The sequence below is a fragment of the Phacochoerus africanus genome, chromosome X, assembly GCF_016906955.1.
Source record: "Phacochoerus africanus isolate WHEZ1 chromosome X, ROS_Pafr_v1, whole genome shotgun sequence".
Taxonomy (NCBI): Eukaryota; Metazoa; Chordata; class Mammalia; order Artiodactyla; family Suidae; genus Phacochoerus; species Phacochoerus africanus.
Genome location: NC_062560.1, coordinates 17,354,173 through 17,369,940, shown reverse-complemented (window position 1 = coordinate 17,369,940; position 15,768 = coordinate 17,354,173). Strand labels below are relative to the sequence as shown.

The 15,768-nt window shown below is 38.8% G+C and overlaps 1 protein-coding gene across 2 annotated transcripts in view; it reads right to left on the bottom strand.

The window, feature by feature from the left end:
• The window catches only part of CDKL5 (cyclin dependent kinase like 5), a 211,845-nt gene that overhangs the window by 52,451 nt on the left and 143,626 nt on the right, over positions 1–15,768 (bottom strand). For both annotated transcript variants that reach the window (XM_047764304.1, XM_047764305.1), the window contains exons 9-11: positions 13,635–13,824; positions 8,002–8,082; positions 2,543–2,694 (exon numbers count right to left, since the gene is read on the bottom strand). In XM_047764304.1, coding sequence (XP_047620260.1) covers positions 2,543–2,694; positions 8,002–8,082; positions 13,635–13,824 — 423 coding nt within the window. The remainder of the gene's footprint in view (positions 1–2,542; positions 2,695–8,001; positions 8,083–13,634; positions 13,825–15,768) is intronic.

Genomic DNA, 15,768 nt, shown 5'->3' with positions numbered 1-15,768 from the left:
AGGAACATATTCATAGCAACGTGAGATACCACATCTAATGTGAAAAGGAAGGCTGCAGAGTTCAGGCAGAAACATCTATCAGAGTTAGGTTGCCCATAAATGTACACAGAGCCTAAACTGCTATTCTAAAAGTTTCTGTCTTGGTATTAATCTGAAGCCACGGAGCTCTGCACACAATTCCTACGAGGAAAGGGCATCATACTGTCTTCAACTTGGAGCTTTGTCACAGCACAATAAAAAAATGCTTCGGAAATTTCTACAGATCTCTTTGACACAAAACTGTAAGGAATCTGTGTTAAAGTGCCTACCATTTAAGAAGATTTTATATATAAACCCTTCTTAGTTGGCAGGATGGATAGACAGATGGTTAATCTCTAGTTAAAATAACTTTTCAAAGCAAATATCAAAGATGGAAAACTATATTTTTAAGGGCAAGAATGGTGAAGCAGGACTGGTGAGAGGGCAGTATCTGGCAGGATAAAGTTCCAGCCCGACATGTCCAAGGTGAACAGAACCTCAGGAGAGTTTGAAGGAGACCCAGGCAAGGTCTAGGTAATGCAGAGTCCACTGCCCCTCCTATGGAGACATGAACTTGGATGAAAGAAGACAGGGTGTGTGAGGACATGGCTACGGGGATATGTGTGTGTCTTGGGGACAAGGCAGGGCATCCAACGTGCTATGGTGCCCTGAACATTTCTACAGTGGTGCTAGGAAGTCTGAGGGAGCCAAAGTCTGTGCAAAATTAGTGTCTGCAACAAGGGCTTCCATGGAGGAAATATGCACCAGAGACAAGTGCAGAGCAGAGAATGTTTCCAGATATATGTCAACTGAACTAATGGTTTCTTTCCTAGAGAAACCATTTAGGACTTTTTCTTTAATATATTCAACACCTGAAAACAAATTCTTCCAGAAATTCTTACTTACTCATCATTTCTATTCTCATCTGTTCCCAAAGGGGATTTGCAGGACTTCTCAAAGACCCATATGAACCGTATCCTCATCACCATGCATCTTGCTTGACAGATCCCTAACGAGGGCTCCCAGGAGAGCCTTGGATCCCCATGGGGGATCTCTCTCAAGCGAGTCACTAGAAGATGAATACCCAGGCACCTTTTTATGGTATGGTTATGCCACTAATCCTTACAGCACAAATCAAAAATTTATCATCAGTCTACTGTACTTTCTATTACTGAGATCCCTTTCTTTGCAAATGAAACTAGAAGAGTCAAGTGATAATCAAGATAGGGAGACAAAAGCACCTGAACTGGAAGTGACCCTAAACAAGATACAGGCATAATGTGAATCTTCTAAATGAATGATGAATACTGGTCCTTGCCTTAGTGTACTGATTTCATGGAAGCTGACAACAAAGTGAACACAAACTTGGTGAAAGAGAATTTGAATCTGGTCCCAGGCCACCTTGAAAACAAACAGCTAAGAATGGTTTAAAAGATGTGAAGGAAACCATAACTAAACCAGTCATTTTAAAGAGAGAAAACAGCTATAAAACACAGTCACACCATCACAGTTAAGCAGAGAAAATAGAGGGTAAATGGTTATTGCTTACTGATAGATGTACTCATAGATCTAAAAAGTACCAGGTCTTACGTTTTCAAAATTCCAATTGGTTAGTAACAGTTCTATCTTCTACATAGATAGAAAGGAGGGGAAATGGGGGGGGGAGAACAAAACCAAAACTCATATTAAGAATTGTTGCTCTCTACTTCTTGTCTAATAGTAGATGAAAGAAACTATTTCCTATCTTCCATAGTTTAAGCAACTCTAGATGACAAGACCAGTTTGTTGCAAGAGGAAGGAAGACAAGGAGGACACTGCCCCTGTAAATGCAGCCAACAGAATGAAGGAACATCACTTTTGGAGAGAGAACCTGATTGCAAGGTCCAATTCCTTGTGCCTGCCCCCCTCATCCTACCCCAGGAAATAGAGGGGTTATAAAAGATTATGCTGAAAATTTCATTTAAAAGGCACCAATTTTATGACTATCTACCAAACTGCCTTTATCTCCATATTATTATTCTAATGAAAAACTAATTTCTTAACTCAATGATGAAAACACAAGAGCAGCAAAAACACAAGCCCCTGCTATGGAGCCAGAACTACTTGGTGCAGGTGCAAGGGTTGTCCTAGGTGCCTTCCACACACCTGTATTTGGCATCCTCTTCTCCCTCTAGGAATCCCTTTGCTCTCATCCATCCTTCTTCTTCCAGGCCTCACCCTTGGGTCCCCTGTATACAGAACCTTCCAGCTCATGAGGCTAGAAACCCCCTTAGTTGCTAACCCATGCTACCTTTCCCAGGGAATGCATATGTTTCCCCAGGAAAATCTTGTAAAAGATAAGAACGTCTTTAGGACCCACATGACTCTTTAACTGTGGTTCTGAATCATGCGATAAGCTTAAGGAAGATATTTTTGAATAAAGAGGGCTTTCCTTTTCTCTAATTGCATCATTTAAGCAGCCACCTCCTCCACCTACTTGTAAGACCAACACTGCATCTGAATTTCCTTAAAAGGGAATATTTACCTATTAGACAAAGTGCTGCTTTCCACGTGGTAAGGTTTTCTTTTTGCTGACCTTGAAGGGGAGCGATCCAAAAGTCTCTGGGTTTGGAATGTAGGGTGATTCAAACACTGTTCTGTCAAGTATCTGTCAGCTGGGTCCAACTTCAGTAAATTCTTAAGAAATAAAGTTAGGATTGGAAAGATCACAAAGTCAAATTTAAATTGTAATAAAAACCGTGCTTCTTTTTCTTATAAAAGAAATGCATAGTCATTGCAAAATATCTAGCAAACACAGTTTAGTCCAAAAAAAATTTTTTAAAAGGACTATCTAAATCACCCATAATCTGGCTTATATTATACACATAAGTTTTATACTGTGCACTTTTCACTTATTAATTAAAAACATTTTTTACAGCATAATATATTTTATTATTATTATTATTATTATTTGCTTTTCAGGGCTGCACCTGTCATGTATGGAAGTTCCCAGGCTAGGGATAGAATCGGAGCTGTAGCTGCCAGCCTACACCACAGCCACTGCAACAAGGGATCTGAGCCGCGTCTGAGACCTATGCCACGACTCACGGCAATGCCAGATCCTTAACCCACTGATCGAGGCCAAGGATTGAACCTGCCTCCTCAGGGATACTAGTCAGGTTCCTTACCACTGAGCCACAAGAGGAACTCCTACAAGATAATTTAAACACTGTAAATATATTTTGCTATAAGTATATATGCACATAAAAGAATATACATGCTTCATCTTTCTCTTGTCCTCCTCTCTGGAGGCAGCCCATGGTACTAGCTTCTTGTGCATCCTTCCACAGGTACTTTTTTTTTGGTCTTTTTAGTGCCACAGCCTACACTTAGCTTTCTTTCCACTGGACATTAGCTCTTACGGGATCAAGCCAGTCAAGTATCTCAACTCTACGAATGTACCTTAAGTTGTCTTTAGCATTTTCATAACAATAAACATTTCAGTTGTTTTCCTTCTTTACTGTGAACAATGCTGCAACAAATAACTTTACATGCTTTTTTTTGTCTTTTTTTTTGTTGTTGTTGTTGTTGTTGCTATTTCTTGGGCCGCTCCCGCGGCATATGGAGGTTCCCAGGCTAGGGGTCGAATCGGAGCTGTAGCCACCGGCCTACGCCAGAGCCACAGCAACGAGGGATCCGAGCCGCGTCTGCGACCTACACCACAGCTCACGGCAATGCCGGATCGTTAACCCACTGAGCAAGGGCAGGGACCGAACCCGCAACCTCATGGTTCCTAGTCGGATTCGTTAACCACTGCGCCACGACGGGAACTCCAACTTTACATGTTTTAAATGACTACATGGAAGTCTGTGGCATGACATGAAATGATTTACTGTTGCATGTTTAAATGGCTGCCACTTTGCACTATAATAATGACTGCTGTGATGGACACCTGAAATCGTTGTAGACACCCATGATCCCTTGCAGAGGCTAAATTCCTAGACACGGAACTGGTGGGTATGCAAATTCTTAAGGATTACTTTCTATGTGCTGCCAAATGACACCTTAGGAAGGTTGTCTCAAATAATACTCTTCTCAGCAACAGCATCTACCAATTTCCTGAAACTCTCATCAACAACACGCATTATCATTCTTTTTAGTACCTCTTGTAAATTAGCTATTTAGAAAATAGTATCTCACAGCTGTTTTAATTCACATCTTTGATTACTAACTAGTGAGGTTGAATATTTTTAAGTTTATGGGTTACTTATAGCCCTTCTTATTTTTCTATTTGTGTATCTCTTCTAATTTATTTGAAAGTGTTCTTTATTCATTAAGGTACTAACCTTTTTTTTTTTTTTACATACAAAATGTTTTCTTCTAATATTATCATTAGTAATTTACACAAGATTTTAAAAGGTGAGTCATTATTAAAATGAACTGATTTTTATTGATAAATTAAGCAAATATATAAAGAAACAGGGTTAGGGCTAGGGCTAAGAAATCTACATAACCCGACACAATGGAGCACTTCTTTTGAATGATGGGCACCTTTCCTCAGAGGAAGGAAGAAGGGTAAAATTCCAGCATTTCCAAATCCACCTCTAGCTCACTTTCATTGGTTTTGCCCAGGGTTAATCTCTTTGTGATCCACCACTGAACAGTAAGAGCAAACCTAGATTTGTTCTCAATAAGCCAGAATTCAATTTTCAGACAACTACCTTCAACCTAACACCACAGAAAATTTGAAATCTGATTTATCTATCGTATACTGAAAACTTCACTTTGGGTGAAAAGACTCCAGAAGCTCAAGCCACTGCTTACACGCAAGTGGATTTACATTCATGTCGAGTCAGACACAACTCTAAAATTATTTCACTCTTTCTTCTTCCTTATTGGAAAACAAAAACTGTGGAGGTATATGAATGATTTTGGTCTCACTGGCAGTTAAGGCAGTTGATATCAAAATGGTTTCAACTGCATGACACTAGTTAGGAAAAAAAGGAAAGTTGGCCCCTGAGTAGTATTTATACTTTTTGGACTTTTTAAAAATTTTATTTTTACTGTAGTTGATCTACAGTGTTGTGTCAATTTCTGCTGTACAGCATAGTTATCCAGGCATATATATATATATATATACATTCTTTTTTTCATACTATCTTCCATCATGTTCTATCCCAAGAGTTTAGATATAGTTCCCTGTGCTGTACAGTAGGCCTCATTGCTTATCCATTCTAAATATAATAGTCTGCATTTACCAATCCCAATCTCACCGTCCATCCCACTCCCTCCCACCACCCCCTTGGCACTAAGTAGTATTTTAAAGTATGCATGAGCTCTCAGAAGCTAAACATCTACTGGCATTAAAGTGCTATTTTAATTTATTTAAGATTATCAACAATAGAAATTTCTGTATATACAATGAACTTTTTTTGTTTGGTCATGCCCAGAGCATATGGAAGTTCCCAGAGCAGGGATCAGACTCGCACCACAGCAGTGACCCGGCCTAGTGCGGTGACAGTGCTGGATCCTTAACCCGCTGTGCCACAAGGGAGCTCCTCAATGAACTATTTTTGTATTTATGAATACAGCTGTTAATTTCCAATACTGGGAAGGATGAGGTCATTATGAGCAAAGTATGAAGCTTACTGAGTAAACAGTTTCAAAATTCAGTGTTTGGGGGAAAATTGTTATTATTATTATTTTTTTTTACTAAAAGAAAGTCCATATAATTATTATAGTTATTCTTTATATTATTAGAGACTTGGATTAATTCTGTGACTTGTAGTCCACTAGTATGGGTGATATGGATAGAAAGATGCAGGATGAGATGGCAATTTCAGATATTTATATATGGACAAAATGATCAAATCTGCTTTAGGGAATGACATAGAGAATATACTTCTTCATGAAAGGATAAATGGTATTATTTATGTTTCAAATTCATATTCAAAAATAGCTAAAAGACAAAAGGAATAATTCTATTTATATAACATTCAATAATAGCAAGGCAGTATTAATCTTTAATGATAGAAGTCAGACTCCTGGTTTCTAAGAGTAGAGAGGAGCACCTGGGAAAGGGTAATGAAGAGACTTCCGGGGTGTTAATAATTTCCTCTATCTCAATCTGGGTGGGGTTACATAGACAGGTTTACATTCTCAAAATTAACTCAGAGGTCCATTTATAATTTGTGTACCTTCTGAATACACATTTCAATGAAAATGTTTATTCAACATGAAAGAAATGTGAGGGTAAATACATTAAATAAATGGGAACTGTTCAACTTCTAAACTGGTATAAATGCTAACAGCTCAGGTTATCTTTATATTTTTATCTGTGTTAGCTTTTACCAGGTGCCACGCTGACACTTGACAATTACATTTGGTAATGATTTAACAAAAGAAGTTCAGGTCTTTTTTACTCCAAGAGACAAAAGGCAGAAAACATGAAATTGTATTTAATTCAGTTCTTCTATCTTATTCTATCTACATTTTAAAAGTTACCAAATAATTAAAGCCCTGATAAATAAATATTGACTGCATGAAAGAACATATTGACATAACCCAACTGATTTAAGAGATAATTTATGCCTAATTAACCTTAAAGAGCCTTGAGGGTTTTTTAAATAGCATCTCTCAGTCTGTGTTCAGAAGAACACTAGTGCCTAGCATTTTATTTTTTTTTTAAAGTATTTAGTACTTAATTAAATTTGGGAAATGTCGGGAAATGCTTCTTTGCTGTGGGATTGAAGTGATCCTGGTGTGGGATTTCTGAAAGCCTTTACAAATGGATGAATACTGTGAATCTCTAAGAGAGGTTATATGGTGGGGCCTTTCCTAAAGGCCACGCCCCCCTCCCCCACCTCCGCCTCCATACCTATTTACACAGTGTTCCTTGAACACAGATTAACACAGTTTTTAAGCACAGCAAAGTTCTGAGAGTGCTGCTCAGCAATTTCCAACTGTGCTAAGTATGCCTTTAAAGGCTCTGTGCACAGTGTAAATTGTGTTTCTGACAGTTGACTTAATGGGCACAAAACAAAATTGATCCATTAACAAGTGCCTTTTGAAGGTCTACTATCAAATAACCAGCTTATGCACTGACTAGCTGCATTATGAAAACTGGAAAAATATGAAAAAGTAATTCTCACTCAGCAAAGTGATCAACTACTTGGGTAGGAAAATGTGAATAAAAAACTGAGAGAGCATGTTCGCTAGTCCAGAGAAGACGACCTTCTGGACAGGGGCACCAGCAGAAGGAAGAATAGTCGGGCACGGGAGCAGGAGTGATCCTGCGGTTGCCAACAACAGAGCTCAACGGAGAGAAATCAAGTTAAAGAAAGAGCAGAATTAGGTTTACTGGTAACAAAACTCTGATGGGAGGCCTTGAATATCATGTAAAAATATCAGAATCTCTTTTAATACTCATTTCAAGATTTGTTTTAAAACCTTACGTCTCAACAACTTGAGTGCTGAATAAATTTTTTTTTTTTTTGTCTTTTTGCCATTTCTTGGGCCGCTCCCGCGGCATATGGAGGTTCCCAGGCTAGGGGTCGAATCGGAGCTGCAGCCACCAGCCTACGCCAGAGCCACAGCAACGCGGGATTGTTAACCCACTGAGCAAGGGCAGGGATCGAACCCGCAACCTCATGGTTCCCAGTCAGATTCGTTAACCACTGCGCCACAACGGGAACTCCCGTGAATAAATTTTTAAGTTATTTATTTCCTAACTATTTATATTTAGATTGTTATTATTCTGTCCATTTTAGGAATCTAATTTAGGTATCTCACGGGCCTGTCTAGATGGAATGTTACAATACCAGATAATGCTGTGATTTTAAATAAATTGCATGCTTCTTCAGATGACATAGTCTCCCACTATTCACCACTATACAGCTATTAACAAAAAACTTAATTCATACAAGCAGGCTACGGTCACATGTAGACACAAGAGAAATCACAAACCAAAAGACATTTTGTATAGACAACATCAACTTGTCCCACCTTCATTAAGTCAAGTAAAACACTATTTAGAATTCCAAGGTATCTTCTCTCCAATGACTGAGGATGGTTAACAGCTGGAAACTGTAACAACAACGTGAGAGGAGTATTAGTACATGGGGAAGGTTATGTACGTGCATGCGCTCTGAGTGTTGGAGAAGGTAGCAGATGAGCAGAAGCTACTGCCTTAGTGCCAAAGTCACATTTGTTTGAGATGTATATTACTTTTGGTGTCTATATATCTGAGGTAGGGATGAATAGGATTGGGTGTTAAATACACATAAGTGAAAGATGACTCAATACTGAAGCATGTGAAATAAAACAAAATATAAAAATTTGAAACTCTCCACTTTATACAGTATTATCTGCTCAGATAGATATTCCGTTATAATATACTTCATACAGAATTTGTCTGCTTGTACAGACAATTCTTATACCCTTTTACAACAATGTATCATAAATGACATCATCTCTTGAAAATTAGATAAGTAAAAAAAGAGAGAAAAAGATCGGTACCTGAAAGGCTACAAAAGTAGAAATGATGATTTCAGACACACATTCTATTATTGCTTTGAATGACCTGTTTTCAATTTCTTCCATTATGTAAGTTGGAGCAAAAGGCAAACAGGCTCCTAAATTAGCCAACACATTTTTAAGTAAAATGAGAGGAAAGGGTCAGGTTTTATTCAGATGATCTGTCCTTCTCTCTGCCAACTCACATTTCACAACTTCTAAGTGCATGATAAAGTATTAGGGCCCAATGCCATGTACTCCCTTCCCAACGAAAGGCTACTTTGCTTTTATTATGTATTTCCTTTATACTAACATAAGAGCCTTTCCAAGCCTTCGGGATCTCCAAACATGCTAAGTAAGTGGATGGGAGGACTAGTTATGCAGGAAAATCCAAACAAGGTATTTAAGGAGTGATGAGGATATCCCCACCCAGCTCCAGGTATGGCAAGAGAAACAGAATATGGGTAAGTCCTAAACCTGGAAAGTAAACAATCCTCAGTCTGGTTGTGAAAGCAATCCGTAGGAAACTGTGCAGACGGAGATTCTAGCTGAAGCTCAGAGAAAGGAGGGGCCAAGGGAGTATGCAGTTGTAGAAGAATCTATAGATCATATATGAAACAGCTTTTGAAAGATGAGAAAAAAAGTGAGGACAGAGAAAAGTAAGACAGCACCTTCGAGATGGAGGAAGTAGAGGGAATAATATGGGCTTAACACAGACACAGAGGCAATAATTTAAAACTGATTTCTGAAGTGACACTATACAGGGCATTTTAGCAACTGTTCTTCTTATTTCAGAGATGAGGAAGGTGATGATCAGAAAGTTCCAACAACTAATTCAAGGCAAGTTACATAATTAAAAAGCAGTTGAACTAGTATTTGCACGCAGGTCTGGGATCCAAACCCATATCCTTTCTAAGCCTAAGTGCCTCTCCTAAAGGAGGTACAGCGGTTCCTCTGGATGTTCCCGGAATGTTAAATATCAGCACAAAGAGAGAGACACCTGTCATGCTCTGATAAAAGACTCTATGCCAGTAGCTTTTAATTAGTATTTTGCTTATGAGGTCTATCTTATGCTATGAGATATCCACTCCTTTTTTTTTCCAGAAGTCATATTTCATCGATAAGAAAATTAATACCAAAAGTCAAAAGGCATTAGAAATATGACTAGAAAATGACACACAAGCTCCTAACTTAAAAGAATTAATTTACGTTTTTTGGAAAGACACCATTCTCAGACACAATAATCTGACTCCAAACTCAAGCACAGAAATTTAAAGTATATCCCCATCAGCAGTTTGTGTGTTCTTTCCTTTCTTTCTTAATCACTTGGCCAATACAATACAATGAGAGTGCTTCTTTTTTTTTTTTTTTGTCTTTTGTTGTTGTTGTTGTTGCTATTTCTTGGGCCGCTCCCACAGCATATGGAGGTTCCCAGGCTAGGGGTTGAATCGGAGCTGTAGCCACCGGCCTACGCCAGAGCCACAGCAACGCGGGATCCGAGCCGCGCCCGCAACCTACACCAAGCTCACGGCAACGCCGGATCGTTAACCCACTGAGCAAGGGCAGGGACCGAACCCGCAACCTCATGGTTCCTAGTCGGATTCGCTAACCACTGCGCCACGACGGGAACTCCCAAGGGTGCTTCTTTACTGAACACTTACTATGTGTCAGGCACTGGTTTCGGCATTTTACATATAACGTTTAACTCTCCCCACCGCCATCTGGTGATGCTTCTGTTATCATCATTTGACACACAGAGAAAGAGAGGCAAAGAAACTCACCCAAGGTCATTCAAGTAGTAAATATGAAGCCAGGCTTTGAACCCCCCAGCAGCCTAACTCTAGAGTCCACACCCTATGCTATGGGACAGCAATTGCTATTTTTTTTAAAACGATACATACCGTTAGAGCAACATCTTACTGATTTTCCAATATCTACACAACTGCAAATCACAATGGACTGGTTGCTGGTGAGTCCATGTTTCACAGCAGTTGCAGGTCACACGCCCTGTATGCTTAGGTGAGACTGTCACAGACACGCTTAAGTAAATGATAAAGGAAAACTTTTCCCTCAAAGATGTGGTTAAACCTCCAGAAAGATTAAACTAATTTACTTAAAAAACCATGAACTCTTTTTAAACTAAAACATAAAAGTGTTAAAGTGTATAAAAATCAAAGTCTCAGGGAAGCAGCAATTTCTCCAAAGAAGGTTTACGAGCAGCGCCGTCCTGGGCATCCTGCGAGTGCGCTGTCGAGCACCGCACAGATAATACTATTTAGTGAGGAAGTCTCTGAACACAGACAAATGAGGAAAAGATCTCTTTCATTTGGCCTATCTCATCCGAATGCTACTCATTCTTCAATATCCATTTCAAAGTGCAAATGCTCCATAAATCACTCCTAGTAAATTCAGCCAACTTTCTAGAATGTTTAACATTCTCAAGGTCTGAACCATATTTGGATGGATTAGAAAACAGTACAATGTAGTAAAGAATGTAGTACTTTATTCTATATCATGCTTTATTATAAATTGTATTGTTTTCTAATTATTTCAGGCATGAAGTCTCAATTCTTCAGCTAGCTTATAAGTTGCTATAGGCAGGTACCACAGCAGATGTGTTTATATGCTCTTCAGAGAATCCAGCTTAGAGTTTCTCTACCCAGGCAAAGAATATGGCAGCCACAAGACCAAGCTTGATGCTCCAGGCCAAATATCAATCATTCAATATTATTCAACCTAGTAAGCACAATTCTAGGTGCCTTATGAATATAATGGTGGCCATGAGAGCTCATTTTTTCAAAGAGTTCATGAGTCCAGTGAGGATACATATTTTCAAATAGCTATTTAAAAGAAACTGCAACGTGTGCTACAAGAGCTATGACCAGAGTGTTGTAGGAGCACAGAAGGGGGAGGCACCCATTCCCCCTGCAGGAGTCTAGAAGGGCTTCACGGAAGGACATGTGACATGAGTCTGGCAGTGGGAGTGGGTTGGGGGGTGGAGAAGGGGGGGGACGAAGAGCTTTCCAGGAAGTGGGGCAAGTATTAGAAAAATTACAGAAATGAAACTGTAGCACTGAAGAAGCAACATGTCAAGGAAATGGTGACAAGCTCAACATGGCTGCAGAATAGGGGGCAGGGGGGCAGGAAAAGGTGAGAGGTGAGGCTCGGGGGCTAGGAGCAAGGGGTTTTAATGCTACCCTAAGGAGTTCAAATTTAATAAGTGATCTTGCAGAAGTTTTTAAACACAAGAAAGAATTATTTGTGCAATTTGCAGGAAGGTCATTCTAAAAGCAATGTGAAGACTGATGTGAAGAGAGCAAGTTGGAAAAATCAGTTTGGGAGTGGTTCAGGTAGATGGTGATAAGAGTGAAAGAAGCATCAGATGGAGAGACAGGAAATAATAGTTGAGCTTGATTACTGATAATGCAGATTGGTCCAAGAGATCATTCAAATATTCGTCGAGTCTCCACTACATGTGCTGGGCCAGATGCTGGAAATACGGCAAGAAAACAGTGATTTGGACAGTTAATAATTTAAAAATAAGCAAAATAATTACATATTGTGGTTAATGCTATGATGGAAAAAGAAGGGTGCTATGGGAGAGACCAGGAAGGAGGTGGAGGAGGTATGTTGGGGAGGGGGTCAGAGAGAGAAAGGGGGTGTTTGGGATACTGAGGCTAATGAAGTGAGAAGAGGCCACGCAAGGGAAGTGCCTTCCTGGGAAAAGGAGCCACAAGTCCCAAATTTGTGAAGCTGGAACAACCTGGGAGTGTTTATGGAAGTTAAAGCAAAAGGCAAGTGTGGTGAAAGTCTGGAAAGGGGTATGAGCTGAGGTCAGGGAGCTAGAAGGGCCTGCCCGATCAGGCAAGGTCTGACAGGAAGGAGTTTGGATGTGTTCTCAGTAAGACAGGAATTCAGCAGTTACGACTCACTTTATTTCTGAATAGAACAGGTTTTCCTTTCTGCTGAACTGAGGGCAAGTCCTATTTATGGTCATATTTTCAGCATCTAGTATGACAAATACTCAATAACTATTTGACTCTTTGTACCCTAATTAATGGTCAAAATCTGGCTATTTTTCAGCCTACAAAAGCATGAATAAAAGGAGAAAAGAGAAACTCGCCTAAGGTAACTCAGATTTGGAGGAGAGGCAGAAAACAGGAAGGGGGGTGAAAGAGAAATGTTTTCACTTCTGTTCCTTCATTTCTTCCACGCTCACTGAGCCTAGCAGGAGGGACACCGTTTTGGGCCCTTATGTGTGAAGACCGGCACTCTTCAAAGTGAGATGAACTGAGGTCCAGCAAGTCGAAGGAAAAAAAACAAAGTGCTTTGCAAATGTCAAGCAAACATGGTTTGAGAACAACGCATTTAAGAGCAAGAAAAGAAGTGGTGGTGAGCTTATTTTATAGTTCCCCCCACAAGGGCCACCAACTGGCATGTGGGTCCAAACAGGGTCGCTGAAAACTAAAAAAGTAGCTTTGGGGGTAGATGGAAGAGAGAAGCAGCCTATGGCTGGCCGCTGCAATAAGATGCCTCTGCGACTTGGCTTTCCCTCATTTGGGGAAAGTTTTAAGGCTCTTTTTAGCATATTTTCTGAAAACAAGTTTTATGCAAAGTTATCAGGTCTACAAAAGGCTGCCCAAGACAATATACTAGTCTGAAAAGAAGAATGGATGTTTCACTGAATGAGAAATACCCACTAGAATAGCACCTTCAAATCTGCAGAATTTGACTATTCAGTCTTCCTCAAATCACTACAAAAATGTCTGCTCAAATAAGCAACAGCCATTTGCACATTTTTATATCTTTGGGGATGCTTAATATTTTGCATAAACATTCTGAGATGAGCAAACTATAGAATATAATAATGCATACACTGAAAAGATTCTGAAAAACTGGAACTTACAAATTATGCAAAATATTAGTAGTCTCAAATTTAGCCTTTTAAAAATTCACAAATACCACATAAGATTCAAAAATAAAATATTATAATGGGGATTATAAACATTGTAATGGGAAAGGAAATAGTGTTCGATGGGTAGCTTAGCACTCTATTGTGCAATGAACAATGATTTAAATACTGCTGTACTGATTCCATTCTGGGTTTCAGCAAAGTCTCTTACCCGGAGCCCGTGGAAGCGAGGATTGCTGTAGAAGAGCTTCATCTGCTCAGATGGAAGTGGTCCTAGCACCTTCTGAATAGTAAAAAGTTGGTCAATTTCACTCTCTCCAGGAAATAAAGGCTGTCCATCACTAAGCTCCCCAAGAATACAGCCCACTGACCACATATCTACAGACTTTCCATAGGGAGCTCTGAAAAGCAAAGGGAAAGATTATCTTGGCAACTGAAGAAACACATTTTAATAATTTCCAAATTACTTTGAACAGATTCATGATTTAAAGCACATTTATGTATTTAAGGAATTAAAAAGTACCACATGGACAAAAGTGAGGCTGGAAAAAAAAAAAAAGGAATTATGGATATCAAAGTAAAAATTCAGAACACAAGTGAATAAGTAAATCTACGCTAATAAAGCCATCAGTTTAATAACAACTTAGTATACACTGATTTGAAATCTATTCACATTCAGATATATTTTGAATATGAATGGCTTAATAAACCCTAAATACAGCACACATGTATGATGAGTTAACAATCACTTAGAGAATGAAATGTTCCCAAGAAATGTATTTTCTAGATCATTATCTTTGAGCTCTGTAAATATGAACAAGTTACACTCGGCCATTTTTTTAGTTCAGCCTATTAGAATGTACCATTGACTTACGTGGCTTCTTAAATAACAAACAATGAAGATTATTTAACCTCTAACTGCAGAGAGTCAAAACAGCTAAGATTTGGAGTTCCCTGGTGGTCTAGCAATTAGGACTGGGTCGGCCCAGGTCTGATCCCTGGTTTGGGAACTGAGACAACTGTATCAAGTCGCTGTATGCCTTGGCAAACAAAACAAAAACAAACCCCAGCTAAGACTGTGATGAAGTATTGGATCATTTGCTTAAATCTCTTTGTACCCTTTGTTTATTATGACAGCTATTTCTCTCAAAGCATTTTTTCCACTTATTTAGGGCTTTTGGAATGTTACTGCTGCTATACATGAAAATCTGGGTATCTCCCAAAAAAGCTATATATGTATATCCCAATATCTATAGCCTTAAGTCAAATTACATATGGCAGATTAATAAACCATATTTTCTTTAGTTTCAGACATAAATTATCTAAGCTTTAAGAAGGGAAAACCAAAATAAAGTATCTAAAAAAAAATGTGGGATGAAATTCTAGAATGCCATACATATACTATACAAAACTTACCAAACACTCTAAAGCACTTTTAACATGATATAGAATATGTTTCTAGGCTAATAAATTATAACAATAAGTCAATATTTATCTGATTTCCTATGAAAACCTAAGAACTATATTAGGAAACTTCATTTAGACTTTTTTAGTAGCTTGTTCGGAAGGGAAGGATACTGATCTTTCTTTCATACAAGTATGAGAGAGAGAAAACCTGCGCTAGAAGGAGAAACCTATGGAAAATCTTTACATACCCACAGCAAACTCTTTCTTTTTTGTCAACTAATTTGAATAATTTATGCAGCTGTAACTACTCTGAATGTCAAGGACAAAGTCTTGAGAATGAACAAAAATATGTAAATTCTTCACGTTAACCAAATATTAACTGATTTCAATGGGATTTTTACACAAATAATATGGTTCTTCAACTAGCACTTGACAATTACTTAAATAGCAACATCCAATTTGGCTCAAATTAGCTGGAGTCCCCATTAACTTTTGGTAGCCCTCATACAGCTCAGTTTTCCAATAGGTATTATTAGAGAGCCAACACTCTCTGGAGTTTCACAGTCAGGCTGTTCTTAGAATGAACTCCTCAGGGACACCTTATAGACAGAATCATATTGTAACAAGTCTTTCTACCAAACCTGAATCCTCAGATGGGGCTCTAAGAATGATCTACTTCATACTCATTTCTTCCTCGGCAAATACTGTCCAGTCAATTCAAACTCCCAATCCCTCCCAAAAGAATGGACGGCTGAATGGACTATGCATCAGAGTGAGTCCAGACAGAGGTACACAGAAGAAATAAGGAGAGACACAAAAGAAAGCCGATCCTAAATCTAAGTTGTGAGCAAATAAAATGGTGCCTGTCTTATGCCATTAAGATCTCACATGGTTGTTATACGGCAATAGGTAACTGGTCTTTAACTCAAGTTCTTCTC